Consider the following 24,057-nt stretch of genomic DNA (forward strand, 5'->3'; position numbering starts at 1 on the left):
AATGAGTCCCAGAACTCAGATGCAGTTCCTACACATCACTAAACTATGACTATTGTCCATACTGTCAGAGGGGAGAGAATCACACAACTCCTATACTGCCAATGGATCTATAAGCCAGAGACAGACATAAATCAGATTTTGCAGATCTAGAAGGTACTAAGAAGAAAAAAAACAACTTTCTTGCCATACTCTGATTAGAACTAAAAAGCAACATGCTTAATTTGATTCAGGCATATGGATTTTGAACAACTCTAGCAAAAATTGCTGAACAGAGAACAATATGGTAAATTCCTTTGGGGAGGAAAAGAAGGGGTTTTGTCAACAACCTGATTATTTTCACACAAGTCATAGAGTTATGTTCCAAAAGCATAAGAAATCACTAAGGGAAGAATTTAGCCCTGTGAACTCTATGTTCCTGCAATATGATACCACAAAACATTGTCAGTGTCTTTATTTTCCGTAGCGTCAAACTATAGCATGAATAACTTCCACTTTCAAAAAGCTATACAAAAAGTACCAGTTTAAAAGTCCTTACTTTCAGCAATGTGTAGCTTCTTGTCTTGAACAGCAGAACCCTTCACTTTGTAGTAGGATAAATTGTTGATTGTTATTGCAGTATTGATGACCAACTCCTCACAGTCATCAACTGACTTGTATTCTGAGAGTAAAAAAAAAAAAAGAAAGAAAAAAGCATATGTAGATACACACACGCACATGAGCCTAACTTAGCAGTGCATTATAGCTCAGAAGCAAACTGAATCATAGTTTACATGGCCACTATTAGAGACAACTGTTCTGTTTTTCAGTAAAATGGCAGAAGCTAACAGGAACAGCTGATCCACAAATGGCAAGCCAAAGTCACTCTTTCCAACTCTTCATCTACAGAAATCGTTGTGACTAAGGCAACATGGTTTAAAATCTAGTTAGTTAAGAAATTCTACAAATCCTATTTGCTATTTTAAGATGGAACTGAGAGGAATCCACATGCAGAAATAGGCCTGAGTGACAGACATGGAGAAATACCAAGGACTATGAGACTGAAATGTCAGGTACCATGACGTATTGAAAAAAAGAAAGACTTCTTCAAAAATATTTGAAACATTCTCTCTCTTAGAGTTCCTGAGAGAATGTTAACTACTGTAAAACTACACCAGCAAGTCTGAAAGTTGTGTATAGCAATTTATCTGAGGTTTCTGGCCTCAGAAACTAAGGGTGAAGGAAATAAGTTCATAGGGAGAGAGAACATTTTGTAGTAAACTAACTGATACAGTGGTAAGGAAGAGGGGAGGGTGGCAGAGAGAAGCTTTGAGGCTTGAAAGCACTTACACAACGATTAAGACAGTTCCAACCCAGGAAGCTCCTACAGGGCTTAAGACAGAATGGATGAAGTGTGAGTCTGCCTTCTCTAATCCCCCGTGGCTCGTGGGTAAAACTGGTAAGCTAGCATATAATCAGGCTGATTGTCTTTACATAATATTTAATGGTCTCATCACAAACTAAAATATCCTGAGTTCTTTGAGATGTATCTTGTCACTGCTAAACACTTATGGGGAGAACAGACTGCTCAGTCCTAGCCTCTAATTTGATGTAGAAAGGGATCAGCAAGTGGTAAAGGAACTGCAGTCCTAAGCCTCTGTTTGGAGGGAAAGGGACACTCCCTTCCACCTGAAAGAAATAAAGGTTGGAAATCTGAAAAAGAAGAAAAAAGAAGAGAAAATTTTTCGAGGAGGCTGAAAGTTACAGGTGCAGGGAACAAAAAGAATACTTAACCCAGAACAGTCACAAAATGTGCAAACCTTAAAAAAAAAAACCCACACCACCACACACGTGTGTAGCACCTGATAAGAACAGACTTCCTTTATATATGAACTCTCAGTGAGATGCATTGGGAATAAAATGCTTCCTTACCCTTAATGATCATATCTGCAAATCTTACCACTGAATGAAACGCTTCTACAATGTTTTTCCCCACTGAAAAGTGAGCACCAAAGCAGCAATGCTTCCACTTTCTCAAACAGGCTTTCTACATAAAACAGTTTATGAATATCAGCAGGTTGACATTGTTATTTTAGCAATGGAACAGATTTAGTTATGGCTCAACCTAGATAAGAAGGTCAAGTAGAAAAAAATCTAAACTCTCCTTACAGACTGAACAAAGACAAAACACACACACAACATAGATTTTATTACCTAGTACCGTAACAAGTAATTCTACAACATGATGGGCAGCTGCCAGAGCTGCTCCTACGCTGGGATGAACGGAGAGATTGGCCAGCACTCTTATGAGTTTTATCAGAACATCTTCTGCCTCTGAAGGATGCTTTGGGTGGTCTTTTCCTTCCCCTGCTCTTTCGTGGTACCATTTCTGTGCATTCAAATCAAGTTCATGGTAGGTTTGGAATAATGATATCAAGGTGTTAACACTTCCTTTTTCTTTAAAAAACTGCTCACGGGCCTGGTTATTCTTTGCTGTTAAATTACCAAGAATGAAGATGATACGGATAACCAAATCCTGCAATAAAATAAATAAACCATATTTACACAGAAAATATCAGAAACTACTAGCTGCTTAAAAATATGATAATACTTAACTTGCTTCACAATTCAGTTAATAGCAGGTCCAGAACAATGAAGGAATGCCAAATACAGCAGCTAGAAATAATTTCTTATGCTACTATTTTTCATAACCTGCTTTACAGAAGAAAGAAACATCTGACAGAACTAGTATAGCATAGGGGTAATTACTAATGGGATACACTTAGTATAGGTCATCTATTTTTACCAAGCCCCCAGTAATCTTAAAACATCTTAAAGCAGCACTTCGTATAACTAAAATAATCATATGGGCCAGAGCTTACTAATCTTTCAAGTAAGGAAAGGTCAGTTGTGACGGCCAAAGACCACCACCTTCCCTTCTTCTCTAGTTCTGTTACCCATTGTAGAGGTTAAACTACTTCCCCCCCGTGATTTGTTACTGTTGAATCCATGTTAGCTCTTACTCATTTCCTTGCTAAGTCCAATTGTTTACAGATAGCTGAATTATTTGTTGCAGATGTTTACCAGAAATGTAATCTAAATTGACCGTTCTGTTATTCCCCAGTTCCTCCTCTTTCTCCTTTTAAAGACAGGTGCCCTACAGCCTTGCAATCCTACATAACTTTTCAAGAATCCCAGAAATATTACCCCTTTCTGTCCTTCTGTAAACACCAAATGGTAAATTTCATCAAGCCTAGGTGGTTTGAAGAGAAATACTCTCCAGCTCATTTTTAGTGATAAAAGCACTCAGGTTGGAGTAGAGATTAATCATTTCATCATACTTCATCCTTTCAAAAAAAAAGAAGCAAAAAAAGGCATTCCACACTTCACTACTCCGTGGCATCTGCCAATAATTCTATCATCTTCTGAACACTGCAGCAATTATTTCCTTATTGCCTTCTCACTATTAATGTACTATAGAAAGTTTTCTTGGGTCCCTTTCAGTTGCATCTCATTTTGTGCCTTGTTTTTTTCTGATTTTAATTTTACATGTTCTTGTTAGCCTTTTATTCTTATTGCTAAATGAGACCTACTTTCTATTTTTATATGGTATCTTGAGATCTCATGATTTAACCAAGTTGCTCTCTTAAAGCACTTCCTATCCCTGCCTTTCAGTGGGATATAGAATTAAATCTCTTGTTGCTGCATTTGGGACATACTGAGATATAGCCATTTTTTGGCAAGACTAGTGGATCTTAACTGAATGGCATTCAACAACACCCTCATCTTTTTCTTACCCCCCTGTATGGAAGAAGAAAAAAAAAAATTCTGAAAGTCTGAACTAACCCAAGGATAAATTCATTAAAACATTTCCCTCTCTCACTTGCATCAAGTCCTACTAATTTCCCAAAAGAAAAGTCCATAGTTTTATCTTAACAGTGCAGTTAAAGTAATAGCATTTATTCAAGTGCAGCACAGCCATCTACCCTTAGCTGCTAAACTGCTGTACGTGCACTAAGAAACATTTTGCTAAACAATTTACATGGTGCTTTTCTTCAAATATAATAGTTATATTCACAGATATTCTAATCCTCCATGGTATTAATAATGTAGTTAACCAGGCACAACCCGACTTGTCAAAGTATACATACTAAAGGAAAAAAGATGTGTAAGTGAATCCTTCTTTCATACATGCCTTCATCAATAAGTTTCAGGTCTTAAGCCTCTGCCACAAGACACTGGCAATAACATCCTCTTAGGGTCAAGATGAATGCTACCCCTGAACGCAAGAAGCAGGCAGTCTCCTAAGTGAGGAATAGGTTCTCACGTCCATGCATTTAATACGATCACTCCGTAGGACCCACTTCCGCTTTTTTTTTTAACTAGGCATCATACTTCTGCTCGCATCTAAATGTCATCAAGACAAATTTTTATGAACATTCTTACTGACTAACCACTAAGAGCTTTCACCTTTGCTGGCACAACCCCCAATTCACGAAGGCTGTGAGAATTTGAAACAAACAACTGATGAATCAGAAGAGAGAACTGAAAAAAGCAGGCAGTCTAGTTTGACTCGTTTATATTGACTTTCTAATTTTGGTCAAAACAGTATCAGCCCAGCAACAGCTCTACCCAATCAGAAAACAGACAAACAGGTACGGTACAGCAATCAACTGGTATTTTGAGAAGTGTGAGCTCAACTGTGCTTTCCACCTACAGGCTAGCAAAACAAACATAAAATACTTCGTTTTAGCTAAGCACATCCGGTTTTAATAGCATATTACTGAAGTTTCATTATCTTCCAGTGAAAATTTAACTAGCAGAGTCAAAGAGAAAAGCTGGTACAGCTTCTCCTGAGTAGCATAATACTCTATCTAGGGTTCATGTTATTTTTTGCTATTTTTTTTTTTAAATGTTCATGGGGTCAGTACTGACAGAGTGAGAAACACCAGCTTAGAATTGCTGTGTAAAGAAACACAAGTAAAGATGAATGGCATTTTGAAACTGCTTGCAAGACTAAACCTGTACAAGGCCCATGGGCCTTTCTGTACATAATGAAAAAATCAGTATAATAAATGAGATTATTATGCATCTCCAAATGTTTGGAGTAATAACTGTACATGGAATTTCAGACATTCTTGCACACTCACAGAAAAATTACTTACTAGTCATTCATCAGATTAATTTATGTAATATGGAGGTTTTAACACTAAATACAAATTAGGTGAAAGACAGGAATTACACTCCGTTATTTCATCTTTTTATAACAAAGCATTCATGTGAGACATGCTGTCCACAAAGTGTACCCAAACCTGACTGGAATTTTATATACGAGACCACACAGCTTCCCTTATACAAACAAATTTGAAGAAAAATATCAAGAAAAGCTCGAGAAGGAGAACTGATTTGTTTCTTTGCTTCCAATCTATGAAGAAACTGATTTTTTTTTTTTTTTAAGTGCTAATGGCACCACATACTCCATCAGCATTTAACTCTTATTTTTCTGACAACTGGAACCATATACATTTCATCACTGATAGGAAAGATTGCTTATCTACTTCTAAAAATCTGTTCCTTGCACTGCCCTAGTAGCAAAGGTACGCAATGTACTCGCTGAGTCACAGAACTTGACAGCAGTTTACCTTGGCAATTAAAATGTACCTGCCTTTCAGTGTAAAGAATGATGAAGAGAGGTACAAATAGTACAGGTTTACTTCTCAATAAGAAAGGAAAGCCAATTAGGCCAGTAATTTCTAACTAAAACAAGATACATACGTGAGGGGAGTCCATTCTAGAGTTTGTACATGTTGGCCAAGTACCTGTTGTTAGTCTGTCTGGTACCTGGACCTTCAGAAGGGGAGGGGTAGCATGAAAAAAAAATTCAGATTCCAGCAGCTGGGTTCCTCTTGAATCTCCAGCTGTAAATGAAATGTGCTTTCCATGTTATACGAACTGCAACAGAGGGAGTCAAAATTCTACCACCTGCCCAGCAGCATGAACTGCTTCCAGGGCTCATTCAAATCTAATTTACACTTCATTTCCAAATTTGTATTTCTGCTTTATTATGTACCTTGGAAAGAAAATTTAAGACTTTTGTTTGCAGGGTTTGATAGTCTACTTATAAACAAAATAACAGTAGTTATGCCATCCTGGACCTAATCTCTTCCAAACACAGTAAGGATTCATCTTGAAGTGACATCTGGCTGTGAGAATTCCTAGTCAAACCCAGAAATATCAACTGACTCAAAATGAAACTTGATTTAAAAAAGAAAAAAAAAAAAAAAGCGGGGCGGGGGCGGGGAGGAGAAGTTCTTGACTGAGGCACCTGAAATAAGGAGCAGAGAGGAGAAGCTTTGCCACAGTGATAGCAGGGAGTACTTTGTCAGCAAAGAGGGAACCTCCTTCCCCTGCAAATATGAATGCATTTGAGAAGGAGAGGCGCTTAGAAGAACGTGTTTCTGTTTCTGTGTATCACACGCCACAGGACCCTACCCAATAACTTCTACACCCAAAAACCTGATCTGTTTAGGTAAACTTTTCAGAAAAGGGTTCATTTGCACTTAGTGACTTTTAGCAATGAAGAACTCATGTCCTTAGTTTTGTCTGTGGACATCTGGAGATCTGGGAAAGGTAACAGAGAAAAGCAAGCACATTGTTACCAGAACAACATTCGATGAAAAGCAGTGTATACGCTCTAACAAAAAACATTTCAGAAATCGTGAATTGAAAAAAAAATGTTGGAAACCATATCGCTCCAATGATTAGTCATCTCCCCAGTTAAAATCTTTATTCTTATTACTAGTTTAAATTTGTGCAGCTTCAGCCACTATTTCTCATTATCTCTTTTGTCCTAGATTAAAGGATGGTCTAGGATGGTCTACTAACAGAAATGTCTTCCTTGTGCAGGTTCTATTAATAGGCAACTTGCTAATGCTCTGACGTTTGTCATTGATAAATTAATTTGCTTTATCTTGGGTTGTTTGTTTTTTTTTTTTAACTGTAACCATTCTTTTAGCTCTTTTCAGAGCTGTTCCCAAGCTTTCAGCATCTATTGTAGAAATGAATACCAAAAAATAAGGCAAAATATGTTTTAGTGACAGTTTCTGTCACACCAAGCAGTAACGCCTTCTTATTTGATATTCTAACGTTTACCTTTCTACTAATTACATTCAGTCTCTTGTATCTTTTGGTACACCAGAACAGCAGGTTTCTACATGATACATGCCAATGAAGGCTGGTTGACTACAAACTTTGAGCTCTACATTCCTGATGGTTTTATATTCAGAGTACATATCACATATTCTGCACTTTCCTTACCACTTTTGCCTTTTCTTCCAGACCCAAAAAAAAAAAAAAAAAAAGAAAAATAACCAAAGTATTAGGAAGATGCAAATACACTATCAACTCAGCATACTGTCAGAAATCATACTGTAGGGAAATGGTGACCTTCTGTGGTTACTGAGATTTATCAGCAGGGAAATTCCTTCAGAGTTGTCAGAAAATTTATTCTAAAATGGATACTTCCTTATTCAAAAATGTTAATTCAGAGAGAAGAAATGATCAGTTATGAATACGCATGTGCACACACAAAACACAGAAGAAAAATATTCTGGTTTGGTTCTTTAATGGTCAGTTACTATATCCCCTTCATAGATCGTTTTAGTTGTCCAAGGCACTATTGTACTGCTGGGCTAGAGGGAGGAGGAATACAACTGAAAATATGTATTTGTAAACATAGGAGAAAAGAACCACATGATCTATGTAAGTTCTTTGTAGGATTACCTTGACAAGCATTTCAGCAGAAGTGATGGCATAAACAGCACCCACTTTCTTTTCCATTCATAGTTTGCTTCCTCTCCCATATTGTTTCCTCAGTATTTGTAAACAAGGAACTATTTGTGTGGCTGTTCAACAAACTAGACTGGAAAGCAACGTAGGTAATAACCCAGCAAAGGACTGGGGTTCTTTTTTCAGTTTTAAGGTTATTGGAAGCTTCTGTCACCTGATGCCTCACACAGTCTCACAAACAGCTGTTCTCAGCCCAAATGAAGGATGGCACAGAGGGGAAAAGTGAGTAATCGAAACACAAGGAACACTTATGTCAGCACTGATGACCATTTCTTTAGAGGCAAGCTATGGATACAGAAATACACCATCACCACCACTCCCAATAAAAATAAATCTTCAGTACCTCATAAGATATGATGACACTGAGCAGAGTATCAATAATACTCTCAAAGCATTTAAGAGGCAAATGTACATCTGACCTAAACATAGCTGCAGCATTAGACTCTATTGTTAACAGCCTGTGGTTGCTTTGGGGTATTAAATGACTTATGTTATATGACTGACAAACAGACAGATAGTTGGTTCCTGCGAGCTCATCACAGAATTCTCCATAAGCCAGCCAAAAAAACAGCCAGGAAGGCTAGTCACTGCATGCAGATAAGCCTTCACCTAATAAATAAAGCCAGAAACAAAATGGAGAAATCCTCTGCATTTACAGGCCCCATCTGTGACAACCTTCCCCACTGCAGCAATTCTAAAAGCAAAAAGGACATTCAACAGCCGTAAAAATGAGTCTTTTTCTTGGAGGGAGACAAGAAAAAGTCTCACAAGCAGAAGCCTGCTTGCTCACAGAAGACTATAAACTGATGTGGGACCCACTACCTGGTAGACACATTTGGGAAAAAGGCTGTGCAGATCCAGGCACAGTGAACCCAATAAACGCAGACATCTCCTTAGAGAGGATGACAAGGCAACATCAGTCTATTCTTCATTTAATAAATTGTTTCTGACAAACTGATTGTTAAATCAAGCAGGTAAAGCAGCATGCAAATTATAATTGTGAATTAGTGCAGTTCTACTAGCTGATGCAAGAGATGCAAAAATAATAACACATCTTTTCAAACATATCAGGACCAGGATGTTTGCCAGAATCTGCAGACCTAATTGATGATCAAGATAAAACAGGAGCATTCAGAGAAGAAAATGTCATTTCAGAGAAGCTAAATGAGTTCTTTGCATTGATTCATGCCCACTGTGAAAGCAACTGGGGAGATCTCAATGCTATAGCCTTCTCTGGGGAAGGCTCATCAGAGCATCTATCCAAAACTGAAGTGATCACAAACAATTTTAAGGAACTAACTGACAAAACAAACAGTGACAAATCACCAGGACTGGATAATGACCCAACAGTTCTAGAAGAATTAATTAAATAGCTTAATTACTAACAGCGATATGCAGCCTCTCAAAACTGCCTTGACACCTAAGGACTGCAAGGGTAACAAACATGAAATCTATTACCACAAAAAGATCTAAGCGAGATGCAAGCCTGGTGTCTGTACCAGATAAATTAGAAGAAACTATGAAAAAGAACAATGAAATGAGTGGACAGTCAGATAAATGCAATCAGCTTTAAGACTCCTAAGTCCTGACTTACCCAATTCTTGAGTTCTTTGAAGTGATCAACAAACATGCGTAAAGGAGACCCAACTGATATCATCCACGTGGCTTTCCAGGAGTCTTTTGACAAAGTCACTCACCAAAATCCTAGTGAAACTAAGCAGTTATGCTGTAAGGGAGAATGTCCTGGTATACATAAATGATTAGAGGATGGAAAAAAGAGTAAATCAGCAGTTCCTGCAATGGTGGAAGATGACAAGTGGAGTTCCACAGGGTTCTGTGCTGTGACCTGTTGCATTCAACTTGTCCATAAACAAGATGGGAACGCAGGTGACAGCAGTGATATGGAAGAGTTTGCTGATGCCACTAAGATATTCAAAGTAGCAAATACGAAGGCTGACTGAAGAGCAGAAAAAGGATTAGAAGTCAACTGGTAATAAAACAGCAGATGAAATTTAAATGCAGATAAACATGAAATGACGCATGTGGAAAAACACAGAACAGTCATTCCTTCACATACAAAATTACAGCCTTTGAACCAACCATACCACTTGGAAAGCAATCTTGGGGTTAATGACAGATCCCTCATGGGGGTTTAATGCTTAACAGGAGGTCAAGAAAGCAAATAAAATTTGGGGAATTCCTGGGAAATAAATTTATGCACACACAAATCTATGATATGGCCACATCTTAACTACCATGCTCTGGTTTCCTCATCTCAATAAAAGATACAGGACACAGGACTGTAAAAAGTTCTGAGAAAATCGACACGGATGCACAATATGGAATAGCCTGTATATCAGAAAGGACCAAGTAAGCAAGGACTCTTCAGCCAGGAAAAGAGATAACTCGAAGCGGATATGATAAAGGTCGAGAAAGTCAGGAGTGGTATGAAATGAATGACTAGGGATTAAATATTCACTGACTTTTCAATATAAGAACCAGAGGGATTCAAATAAAGATAGTAAAGGCCAAATTCAAAACAAGCAAAAGGAATTATTTGTGCAATGGCTAGTTGCTATGGCAACTCCTTGCCAATGGATGTTTAACATGTTAGAAGTTTATATGGGGTAGAGAGGAGACTGTAGAAAAGAAGTCCACTGAAGTTTATTTCATACACAGAGAACCACAGCTGGATGAGGAGGTTTCCAAAATGGAAAAAGCTGCAGGTTTGGTCAGTATACACGGGAAGTACCGTATATGCTTGCTCTGTTTCTACTGTTCTCTAGGCATCTGATTTTCACCACTGTTGAGTATGGATAGTAGGTTGGATGAAGCTTTCATGTGACCCAGTGCGATTATTCTTTTGCTGAATAGGCAATTGCTGCATCCAGTGCTGTCAGATACTTAACAAATGTTTCCTAATTAAAAAAGTAGGCTACACTAGAGTATAAAGAGACTTTTCTATACAACAGGCACAAGATTTCTTCTATGCAAATTTTAGTATCACACCCTGTATTTGTGCACTCAGGATTGAAAATAGACTCCTAACTGTACACTGATAAAAGATTACATGGAAGCTGACAGGGCCTCAAAAGGCCACCTAAGCTCAGGTAGTGCCTGACTTATTGACAGAAGCTACTGCCCTATTTAGGCAATCTCCGTTTCAAAAGCATAACCTCCTCATAACTTATGACATTAACCACAGCCTGAGAAAGTCATCACACAGAATCACAGAATCAACCAGGTTGGAAGAGACCTCAGGGATCATCGAGTCCAACCATTGCCCTGACACCACCATGTCAACTAGACCATGGCACTAAGTGCCATGTCCAGTCTTTTCTTAAACACATCCAGAGATGGTGACTCCACCACCATCCTGGGCAGCCCATTCCAATGTCTAATGATCCTTTCTGAGAAGAAATACTTCCTAATGTCCAGCCTGAACCTCCCCTGGTGAAGCTTGAGGCTATGTCCTCTTGTCCTATCACTAGTTGCCTGGGAGAAGAGGCCGACTCCCACTCCACTACAACCTCCGTTCAGGTAGTTGTAGACTGCAATAAGGTCACCTCGGAGCCTCCTCTTCTCCAGGCTAAACAACCCCAGCTCCCTCAGCTGTTCCTCGTAGGTCAGACCCTCCAGACCCTTCACCAGCTTGGTCGCCCTCCTCTGGACTCACTCCAACACCTCAACATCTTTCTTGAAGTGTGGGGCCCAGAACTGGACACAGTACTCAAGGTGCGGCCTCACCAGTGCCGAGTACGGAGGGACGATCACTTCCCTAGACAGGCTGGCTACACTATTCTTAATAGAGGCCAGGATGCCATTGGCCTTCTTGGCCACCTGGGCACACTGCTGGCTCATGTTTAGCCGGCTGTCAATCAGCACCCCCAGGTCTCTTTCCGCCAGGCCACTTTCTAACCACTCTTCCCCCAGCCTGTAGCGCTGCATGGGTTATTGTGGCCGAAGTGTAAGACCCGGCACTTGTTCTTGTTGAACCTTTATCTAGTTTATCTGAAAAGCTTAGAGATGATAATGATCGGGGAAAGGGGAACAGCATCTTGTTAAAAGATTTCTGGAGGTGGGCAAAAGTCTACAATGCTGACTAGAAACAGAAGCATGCAAAGCTCATCCTGCAAGATAGAGGCTCTACAAGAACACTTCTGACAGCTTTCATGGCATGCAGCAGCCACCAAGGACTTTTTTGTTACTCCACACAAGTAAGCTCCAAAATCAACCACGAGTGAAGTCTAACAGAACACGTACTTCAGATGCATGGAAAAGTACTGCTGAATTCCCCAGTCCTACCTTGCAGATCCAGCTTTTCCAATCTTCTGTGCTCCTCTCCTTACCTAAGACTATGACACATGGAATTTCGCAAGTCTTGCCAACTCTATTTCCCCAAAAGTCTTTCTCACAGAGTTAAATTACTGCTCTCCCATTCCTTCTGGCTCTTTTACCCAAGAGAGAAAACGAGCTGAGGAAAAAAAGAAAAGAGCTGAAACTGCAGTGTGGTGAGAAGAACAGAGACTATTTGGGTGGCAGCTGTGGAATTCAGTGTATGGTGTGGAAGCAAGTCATTAATCCTATTTCCAGTGCTCACATTTTTATTTTCGCAATATTTAATGCTTATTTTTAAAGTCACAGTTATGAAAGCACTTGAGAAAGTCTGAATGCTGGTTTTCTTTTATTTTTTTTCCCCCAGTATGTTTCTAGCTGCCATGATGGCCATTAAAAAAACCTGATCCCATGAACTCTGCAACCTGAAAATTCCAAAAACAAACACACTTCCTTTCTTATCAGTTCTTAGTCCTGAGGATTTTTAATGCTTTGAGTTAGTAATACTGATTTATCCTCCTCTTTGCTGCTTCTTCCCACAGCAGACAATTTTACTCACACTGCTGTTACTTGTTTTCTTTTCAACACCATACCAACTCACTCTCTAACTCACTAGCTGTCAGCATTTTAAAAGAAAGATTAGCAGTGCCAACTACACCTCAGGAAAAACATTTGCACTCCTCACAGCTCAAGTGTTTATTATATACTACGGAAAAAGTGGTGCATTACATTATCCATGTCCCTCTTCTTGTTTCTGCAGGGCTTCACTAAGCTGACAACTGACAGTTGCATGCTTAAAAACTGCAGTAAGAAATAATTATTCTGAAGACACTGCCTATATAATCATCACAACATAATAACTAAGGTTTTTTTTAATACACAAGCTATTTCTTTACTAATTTGTATTTTGATAAAACAACTGACAGTTTAATACAAAAAGCAATTCTAATCTAGTGAAGATAGATATACTTTAGGACCACTTAATAAAGTAGACAAATGAGAAGCTAAATTCTGAACACTACACCTGACAACAAATAATTTGAATTTCTATATGAGCCTACAATTCATTATGACACAAAGCTATTATCTCAGGAGCCTGGAAAAGTTCCCCTTAAAATTACAGATGAAGATTGAAAGGAAGATGTTACTCAATTTAAGCTCCTTATTCCCAGTCCCATCATTTGTCGAGTTTTTAATACAGTGCTCACAAGGAAAATAACTATCAATCTAGTAAAATATCATACCTTTGATATTTCTCATATTATTTACATAGTATTTACATAGCATTTTACTAAAGTGTCATTGAAGACTACACAATGCAAGAGCGACCTGAACCTAGAAATACGCAGATATGCTGCAGAAATGTTAATCAACAGACATTTAGAAAAATAGAAACAACTTAATCTTTGTTCCTCTTCCATGTGTGTTATCACAGAAAACAGAGAGGCAGGTAAACAGGAAAGGGAGAAATTATTTTTGTATTTGGCAAGAGAAAGAATAGATTGCTCAGCATAGCCGATCTGGTTACCTTCATTAACTGCCTTTAACAATAGCAGCACAAAACCTCCTTCCAACAATTCTCCAGGAATTACTAACCCTGGGATAAACTGTATAGGATAACTAAATGTCCTCAAACTAGTTTAGATGCTGGAGCAACCAAGAAAGTTCCTTACTTTTAAGGATAATGTTAGTGTAATTTAATGCTCTATGTTTCAAAATCTTGTTCCACCTTTGAACATCTATGATCTACATGAAAATTATTTTCTTCTTAAATCTTACCTGGCAATAGGGCTGAGTAATTTGCCATACATGGGGCACTCCGTTCCTACCAACATGGCAATCTTTAAAACTGTGATCATGAAGGAAGAAATTCTATTCTGTGAGGGTGGTGAGACACTGGCAGAGGTTACCCAGAGAAGCTGTGGCTGCCCCCTCCCTGGAAGTGTTCAAGGCCAAGGTTGGATGGGGCTTTGAGCTACCTGGTCTAGTGGAAGGTGTCCCTGCCGTGGCAGGGGGGTTGGAACTAAATGATCTTTAAGGTCCCTTCCAACCCAAACCATTCTATGATTCTATGAACCAACCAGAGAGCCTGGTGCTCCAGTAAACATAGGAAAGTTCACTATGATATGGCAGGACAACACAGCAACACCTGACTCTTGATCTTCTAATGAAGCTGGTAGCAAGTTTACTCTTATAATTTCACCTCATAATATGAGGCATTTTGACACTTATTTCTAGCTGAACGTTCCAAGTGTGGTATTCTAGGCATATGGTTTTCTCTGGTAGAGGAGGGAGACATTCTGATATCTTATGCAGTTATCAAGGAACAAATTCTCCCCTGCTTTCAAATTGCAAATTCACACTTCTTTTGCAGGGGAGGAGGGCAAGAGAAATCCCAACAATTTCCTACAATTAAATATTCAAGTAAGCTATTTGCTTTAAAAAGTATTTTTTAAAACTAGGAAAAACAATTAAGTACTCAAAGGACTGTTTCTACACATGCAAAGGATATACAAGTTAATCAACTATCTGTCCTCTGTATTGCATTGAATTTTTAATCTAAATGATTTCATTTCAATTATTTACTACTTAGAAATGCTGTCAACCATTTAAAGTTTTTATTTGGTAGATGCATAAAAGTAGGTCACTGAGAACAAGCTTATACACAATAATACACAGACACATCAGAGGATTAATACATAAAAAATCAAGAGATGAAAAAACTGACCTGCTGCTTCTGGTGTTTGTTTAGTAGGGCTAAAAATAAGATGTAACATCTGGAGCAGTCTGCTAAAGCTGCACAGAAGTCGTCGTAGGAAGAAAGTTTGCTACAAAGGTACGAAAATAAAATATAAATTAATGAAAGCACTTTTTTCCACAAAGGATTTTTTTTAAAAAATCACTCTGCTTTTGACTCTCAGGACCATATTTTCCAACAAATGAAATGAATGCCAATACTCTGACTTCCAGTAGAGGCGTACGCGGTTACATAAGAGCACAGCAGAAGTCTAGCTATCCTTGCCACAGTGAATTACGGGAAGAAGCAAACATAAGGAGCTTCCCAATCTGCCTGCCATATGGGCACAGTATGCTAACACTAGCACTTCTTAGCATTAAATGGGAGAAACGTAAGTTCAAGATGACACGGGAAGTCAGACAGGAAAGGAAATGAAGGGTCCCTTCCTAATGCACGTCTTGTAGAGCCCAGCAACAGCACTAGCAGAGCATGGCTCTCACCAGCAAATACGGAGAACGCGCCTCCTCGCAGTCACAATTTTATCTCTGGCTATTCCCTAACAGCTGCTCCAGTCCTACACTGCTCACCTTGACCATCACAAAAATAGAGAATTGGACATGCTTTGGTCATGCCAGAAATACTGCAGTAACAGAACAAACTAGGATAACCTCTTACTTCCCATGTAGGCAAAACCAGCAAATATCTGTGTTGATGTTCAATTATGACCCATTACAGCAAGACTTACAGACTTAGAGAAACTGATAATCTGAATAGATTGAACATATTCTCTGCAAAGAGGCTGCCTGAAATTACTGGCTGAGAGAAAAGAATAATCATTCCATATTACTAGAAGACAAAACAAAATTCAAATCTGTGCTCTGTACTGCATAGTATAATTATTTTTTTTGTTGTTGACTGCAATTTCCAGGAAGCTAATTAAATTGATTTTATGGCTAATTTGTATCCTTGGAGCATTCAGTTCACTAAACTGAAGAAAAAAAATGAAGCAGTAGGAAACTTTAAATAAGACAAATTACTTTTGTTCCATATTGAATTCTAGATCAAGTAAATGTCTTTGTCAGAATTACAGTGTAAGTATCGATTACATTTAATTACAAACCCATTACCCCACTTTTCATGGCATTTCCCAAGTAAAAGAAATGCTCTGTCCTTAGAAGAAGTAAATATGCTCAAAGTGCTGTAATCATTGCTAGAACTCAACTCATTTTTGGGAATAAAATTAAGAGAGACAGATGTGGACAAGGGGGCATGGATATGGGGAAGCAGTTCACTTGCTTTACAGGTAGCACAAACACTGAAGGACCAGATTTGACTGTTTTTAGCTGTGGAAAGGAAGGAATGACAGTCCCTTATGCAGCTGCTCTTCAAAGCACAACCCAATCTCATCTAGCAACGAGAATGTGACGGATAATTTGGAGGGGTTGAACAGAAAGAGAAGTCCATAGCAGAATCTCAATGAACATGGAGCCACAGGCAACAGGACTCAAAACAGTAACAAAGCATCAATGGCAAATAATTCATCCAGAACAGCATTCATAAATTGCACTTATAACCCAGCTCCTCCTGAAATTACCAACAGTTAATTTCACAGCTTCTTCAAGATCCTTAAATTGTTTGCAAATCCATTTAGCATTGGATATTGCAATGCTAAATGCAGTGGTAACTGGAAGATTTTTGATTGAGAAACTATTCAGACTACAAAAAGATCTTTTGGGGTGATCCACTCATACTGATCTCCCTCTAAAAAGCACATCTTGGGAAGCAGCCACTGAGCTGCTCATAAAACTGAGATTCTTTCAGCACTTCAATCTGCACACTCAAGCCCTGATCCCACACATTAATCTCCTCAAACACTCTGTGACAGCTCAAAACAATGAACACTGATCACATTTTCTCTCTTTTGTATTTTATTTCACAATACACAGTAGTCCCCAATATAACACAAGCTTGTGTAATTTCTCTCATTCATTTTTTTTAAAGGTGGCCTAAAATAGGATTAATAAATATTTAATAATTTCTGCAGCTTTAAAATATAAGAAATAGTACTTTAAAAATCTCAATCAGAATCTGTGGGATCAAAAAACGACACAATACAAAACAACATTTTTCACAGGGACAATGAATCCAAGTTTATATGGCTACAATTAAACAATTCTATCAGTATTAATAGACACAATTATCACACAAAATCATTAAAAACTACACAGACCTTTTAAAAAAACAATTCAATGTAAATCTTCCAATTTTAGTGCTTGATCCTGCCCTCTTTGAGGTCACTTGAAGCAGTAACACTGACTTGACTGCATGCAGAAAGAGCATTGTGTTCCACATGTACCTGAATATCCTGACAATATAGGTGCACACATCCTTATCATTCATACGCTGCTCTAGCGCCACAGACAGCTCAGAGACTGCACCATTGCAAAGGAGTTGGCATCTTGCCGGAGGTAAGTTGGCCAAGTTTCGCAAAGTAGCTGTCAGCTGTACATAGAATATTTAAAGATTTATTAATCACAGCCGCTTACAACAGAATTCACACTGTTTTGAAAATTTAATAAAGCTCAGATCTCATTTATAATGTCTAAGGCAGTCTGAATGCCCTGTTAACATGCTGGTGGTATGTATCTACCAATAAATTATAACAGGAAATGCATAAATAAGAAAATGGTGTATATTGAAATAATTGTTTGAAAATAAAAGCTGCTGGCCTTTGCCGTCATGTAACCGCCTCCTTTGAGGGAAACATGGTCTATCATAAGTTTTAAAATCTCGTATGCATGTGTACAACCATATACCAAGTAGAAATTAGGTGAAATGCTATGGATAGTTAAAGTGACTTTTTGCATAATGTATGATTTTGCAAATTTACACTTAAGTATTGCAAATTAATACTGATCTATAACATTGTCTTCATTTAGCCCGCACTTGGGGCTAAACAGTAAACAGTTTTTCTCTCACCCAATGTCCCCTCCCCAACCGAGGAATGGAATTGGGAAAAGGAGGGAGACTCATGGGTTTGAAGTTAAACAGATTTAATAACATAAAGAAACCAATATCAACAACAACACAAAACACACAAAATTATACTTATTTACAGAACACTGGCAAGTTGCTCCAGGAATAGCAATCGTTAGGAACAAGAAAGAGGGAGGCAAGAAGAGCTAAAACCAGCCCCACCTCTCCCACACCAATCGCTCTCTTTTATAGTGAACTTGATGTCAGTGATATAGAATACACCTGTGGGCCAGCCTGGGTCAGCTGCCTTGAATTTAACTGCTAATGGCCTTGATCACCATGACTGGCCACAAACTGAAGCAAAATCCCAATGAAACCAGGACAAATATACATTTTGATAATAACTATAAGTTGCAAACTAAGATGAATTTATTTTAAAAGGCAATAAAATGCATTTTGATTTTAAAATTTGAAAGTTAATCAAGACCAAGAGAAATCCACTATTGGAACAGTATAAAAATGAAAAGCTTAAGTCCTCAGGTTTATTTTGGAGAGACCAAAAATTTTCAGAAGATACTGTTCTATTTCAAGGAGTTCTAAGCATAAAATATCTATGACTTGTAGATATGCAAAACCAATCAGCCACTGCATATGTTGAAGTGCTCTGGTTCTCTTCCAAGATACGGGTATTCAAATGCCAAGGTCAGACAGCCAATGACATGTAAGTTAACTGTTGATCTAAACCAGGACTTACCATAAAATTAATGTGAAGTCATTTAATATAATGGGAATATGGAAATTCTTCAAATTTTCCTTATTCTAAGAGTAAGGTATTTAAATTCAATTTGGTTTTAAAACGTAGTTTGATAAGGCACAAAGACTATCATCCAAAAAACTCTAGAAATTAAGTATTTTATCACTGAATTGGACTGCTTGTCCAGTGATATGTAATTGCTAATTTTAAAGGAAAAATCTGACAACAAGCAGGTTAAGTTGTTGTGTTTGAGGAGCTTTTGCTCATAGGCTTCTATGCACTACTCTGTCCATTCTCCAGCAGCTTTCAAATTTGCTGTCCTGCTTCAATAAATTTGACAGAAGAGTGCATGTCTTCTGTTACCACACAAAACAAGAATGAAAGGAACAATGTGTCAAAATGGAGAAGCAAGGTACAGAGGGAAAAAAATTATGTGATAATGTGAATGTGATACGTGAATGGATTTAACCTGAGTACTAAATATGAAATGTATACTATGTTCAGAATAAACAGAAACTGAACCTATGGAAGCCATTTGCTTTTACCTCATATTTTAAGAGGCCACCTGGAGTTTTTTGTTATTTTAACTAAACAACTGCAAAAAAAATACATTTCCAGATATGCATTCTTTCACAAGTCACGATGATTCAAAAATCAACACAATACTAGAGAAATATTTTAAACTAAAAAATATTCTGATCAAATATTTTGCTATTCAAAAGTTTTGGTGGAAAAATTCCTGCCAAATGGAATAGACACAGAAGATTCCATTCAGCACTCACATACAAGATGTTCACAGTCAGCCTAGGATTATATTTGTTGAGCTTTAGCTAAACTTCACAATAAAGAAAATGAAGGATAAACCACTTATTAAAAGTGTTGTTCAAATCCAGACCAGGGCTTTCACTGCAGCAAAGAGACTTAAATATTAGATGATGAAAAAAACCCAAAATCTTTATCAATAGGTAATAGCACAGAGGTCTCCAAAAAGAGAGTAAAATTTTTCACTGCCTGAGACAGATTGTTCAAAATCCTCCAGCAGCAAATTCTATCAAGAGGCATCCTCACGCAAAGACAGGTTGGAAAGGAAAAGCAATGCAAAATAACATATACACTTAAATGTGCGAGACAATTAAATTCAGAAGTTCATAGAAGTATATATCCACAACAGAACAGTTAGCATGGAAGTGAAATTTGAACAGTACAAATTAAAAAGTAATAGAAGCTAGCCAGACAGCAGATGGATTCAAGAGATATTGTGATTGCTTTAAGCAGACACCATGATTCAGAGAGAAATGCCTAACAATTGGCTCTGGCAATCCCCACCAGCCCTAATCCTTATGTTGCCATGTGAAAGATCAAATTCACCCAAACAGAAAATTTAACAGCACGCAAATGCTATTTTTAAAGGAGGAGACATTTAAGAGCTTTTCAATTAAGGAACATGGAGTGCTTGTTAAGACTTGTCAGTAACACTTCAAAAGCCTTGGCTTTTGAATAAGCATTACCATATTTCATATTTATATGATCAGAATAGGTGAAGCAAAATAAAATGAGTCAAAGATGATCTTGGTTTCATGTCCTCTATTAAGGAAAAATAATTATTATTACATACATTTTTATTCTTATATTGTGGGACTTCCGCATAAAATCCATTGTGTAACAATGAGGAAATCAGAGAGGGACTTTATCCCCACAAAAAAGGACCTGGAAAGACTATGTATAACACTGCCATCTGGTGATTCTGCAATTATATGGTTAAAATGTGAAGAGTTGGTCCCAGTTAACTGAGATATTTCAGTTACCAGGATTAAGAGACAGCAGAGTCTCCCTCAGAGACCACTGTGACTATTTAAGGTGTTTTTCTCCTCCAATATAATACGCTTTCTTTTCTTGAAGACTGGTATTTATTCCTTATTTCTGTATGTCACTGGATATTTGATCTTTTGCTACAAGTATGCCACAAAAACTTTGTTTATTCTGAAGACATGAATCACCAAAGAAACTTTCTTCAATTCTATATCCCTGAAAACAGAACTATTCCTACATCTGTCTATGATGACTGAACAATTAACTCACATGACAGAAATGGTGCACATTAATGTAGATTTGTTGAAGAAACTGATACAAGAAAGTCACACAGGAATTCCATAGCAGCAGGAATCACTACTTTTCTCACAAGAGGAAAAGAAAAATGAAGTATCTGTACTACTATAGAAGAGAACACAAACAAGTGAAGCAGCAACCTCAATAAGAGACAGCTGTCAGAACTGACTTTTCCACAAAATACTCAAGGCCTTCTTAGGAACAGCCAGTCTATTCAAATGTACAAAATAGTTCTGCTGCACTTCCAACCATGCTGAAAACAGCAGAGATGATAATGACAAAAAAAAAAGTGTCAAATGTAACATCTTACTTTCACACATTTGCAAATTAAACCCTTGATTTAAAAACCTAAATTTATCCACATACAAATAATGGAAGAAGAAACAGTTCTGCAAAGTTGTGGGGAAGTTCAGACTGCTAGTCAAACAGCTGAAAATAATCTGATTCATTAGTTTTATTACTTGGACATAATTTGTTATTTTTAAATGCCCCAACTGGCAAAAGCTTCTTTTCATATCTATTTAACAAAAATTTCCATCTCTTCCTACCCAACAAGACTCCCATTATATGTATTATGTAATTAATGCCAACAGCAGCCAGCAAACATCAGTAAGTACTATGCTTTGCTTTTAACTATCTCCTTCCTGCTCCCAGAAGGATAACTATTTTTAAACTATATAGATGTGAAAAGAGAGACAGGATACGTATCTCTAATTTAGGTTTCAAAATGCCTACACAAAACTACAACCTCCATTTCCACTCACTGAAATCACTGCACAGCTTCCGTATGCGAGGCATCATACTCTACTTCTTCATCTAAGCTTACTTTTCTTATAGTTCAGTTGTTTTAAATCACTGTCTATTACCTTGCAAATTACACTGAGAACAGAATCTATTCTGGACCCGCAATCCCTCCTCAATACTTTTCAAAAGGGGGTTTCTAACTAAACTGATAGCCTAAGGCAGCACTGCAGTAGTATCGGGACTTACAAAGTCTAACTAGTAGCATTCAAGGAAAATATGGTCATTAAAATCTTGATTACATGTAGATCTGAAGTTTGTACACCTTCTCTTGAAAAAGAAGGCCTGGAAAAACCATACACAATTTTGTATAGAATACAAGGTATGATATCAACAAAATGGCACAGATGATTTTAGAATTGTTTGGAAATTTAGAGTTCCAAAGTTAACATTCCTAATTCTAAAGTCAGAAGCGTATAAAAGAGAATTTTGTGATTCATATAGGAACTTAATGATGACAGGACCAGATAGGAAAGAAAATAGGAACACGGTGAGCACAAAATTTCCAGTTTCATCATATATTCTCCCAGTCTTCAGCAATTTGCCACTTTGGGACTTCCTTAGCCAAATGTAAGTATTAAGCCACATCATTCAGTGCTTCGTAGTATCTCCCAATCTGTTTATGTTTGTATTAAGATTGTACACACTATTCTGGAGAGACATACCTCATAGCTCCACTAAAATAAACAGACAAAAATCAGTAGTAGTAACACGATGATGTAAGCTATTTTCTCATATAATTTCAAGTAGTATAAAATCCCTTGTTTGTAAGTTAGTAGAGAACTAAAGAAAGCTGGCATAATTAGTAGAGAAATTTATTGTAAATACTACCTCAGAAAATTGTCTGATTCATTTTCCTATGAAGTCCCCAAAACTTACAATTATACCATTCACTAATCTTTACATAAATAATTTCCAAGACAAATGCCAGGAATCTACCTGCCAAACCCTTGACAAATACAAAAATCCCACAACGTATGCAATAACTTAAGATTTAGCTACATAACCATGTCTTTCTAAAACACTATGGTTTAAACAGTTTTAGTGCAAAGGATCAGTTTTCGTAGCCATCACTCATCAAGGTACTTCATATGTGAAAAGACAGTTTTGAGCCTGCTGCCTTCAAAAAGTGTTGGCTTTTACAACTACCTTTTACTTAAATTACAGTTCTTCAAAAACACTTTGTCAAAGAAATGTAGCTACATTTTCCTATGTATTTTTTAAAATGCATTATTCTTGTAATAAAAAGCGTTTTGTAATCTCCTAGAGTATTGCAGAACCAGTTTGTATTTATTATTTCAGTTTAAAGAATTTAGACAGGGAACACAATTTTATCTGTTTAGTATAATATCCAGAACATTGTCAGCACCACAAAGTAATAATAAGAAACTGTTCTGATTAGGTACCTAAAAATATTAACTTCAGAATTTCTAAAGCCTTTAAAATGGACTATACAAAAATATCTACAATAATTAAATTCAGGTCCTGAACAACTTCATTTAAACCTCTTAAAAAGAAGTCTATTCAAATATAGGTACAACTCTGTCAGTGGCACACAGGGTTACCTTATCTCATCTAATTAAATTTTTAATTTGTCCTTGAAGTGTGTACTTTTAGAAATAAAAGTAAATGCTAACCTGGACTAATAGGTGGCCCAAGTTGGAGAAATAAGTGTCATTTTCTTTTATGTTATTAATCTGCTTCATTAATTGCAGCAACATTTCAATAGCTCCTTTGTTGACCATTTCATTAAGGAGTACTGCATTTCCAGACATGAATTTTATAGCTCCCATGCAATACAGGAGAGCTTCATTGTTTTTGTGTAGATCTTCAGTTCTCAGGACCTCCAACAAACAATCTAAAAGGAAAATCATTATTCAGAAAGCCTAATATTAATATTTATGTTTGATATAGTCCAGTCATTGAAGAGATTAACAATTGGGAAAAAAAACAGATTGAACTCTTTATAATACTTTTCTAATAATGGGCTAGAAAAATTGGGTATTTGGATTGAAACCAAGAAACAGTTATTGATGAATAAGAGAATGGGCCTGTCTTTTGTTCTTCCAGGCTTCAAGAAGCAGCACCAGTTTTAAACACATAGCAGTAATCATTGAAATCCTCAGTCAAGATTTGCAAAAGTAACTGTGTGTGCCTGGAATTTTGTGTACTAAACTTGAGACTTTCTAAAGAGGTTTATTCCATTCCCTCTACTTCCTTAAAAATCAAATGTCTTAAAGCATCTCAAATGGAGCAGTAAAAAGCACAGGTGCCTAATTCAAATCTCACATTTGAAGTCTGTTTGTAGCCTTTTTAGATTTACTTTTTAAGTAGGTAAAACTACTGTAAAAGTTTTGCTTTATGCTACCACTGTCAGATATCTGAAATGTGAAAATTAACAGTTGTTAGCACAAGCCCAATGTATCTGTCACAGTCAAATTGAGACATTCTGAATTTGGTGGGTGTATCTTAAATAAATAAGTAATCCTAACCAATTTTATACTTTTGAATTTCTAGTAACTGA

At 37.2% G+C, this 24,057-nt stretch overlaps 1 protein-coding gene across 1 annotated transcript in view; it reads right to left on the reverse strand.

The window, feature by feature from the left end:
* ARMC2 (armadillo repeat containing 2) overlaps positions 1 to 24,057 on the reverse strand; it is a 63,583-nt gene that overhangs the window by 10,089 nt on the left and 29,437 nt on the right. Inside the window, exons 10-14 of the mRNA XM_068411603.1 lie at positions 23,171 to 23,391; positions 17,253 to 17,398; positions 14,888 to 14,987; positions 2,191 to 2,512; positions 536 to 658 (exon numbers count right to left, since the gene is read on the reverse strand). Of these exons, the coding sequence (XP_068267704.1) occupies positions 536 to 658; positions 2,191 to 2,512; positions 14,888 to 14,987; positions 17,253 to 17,398; positions 23,171 to 23,391 (912 nt within the window). The remainder of the gene's footprint in view (positions 1 to 535; positions 659 to 2,190; positions 2,513 to 14,887; positions 14,988 to 17,252; positions 17,399 to 23,170; positions 23,392 to 24,057) is intronic.

This window comes from Nyctibius grandis, chromosome 1 (genome assembly GCF_013368605.1).
Source record: "Nyctibius grandis isolate bNycGra1 chromosome 1, bNycGra1.pri, whole genome shotgun sequence".
Lineage (NCBI taxonomy): Eukaryota > Metazoa > Chordata > Aves > Nyctibiiformes > Nyctibiidae > Nyctibius > Nyctibius grandis.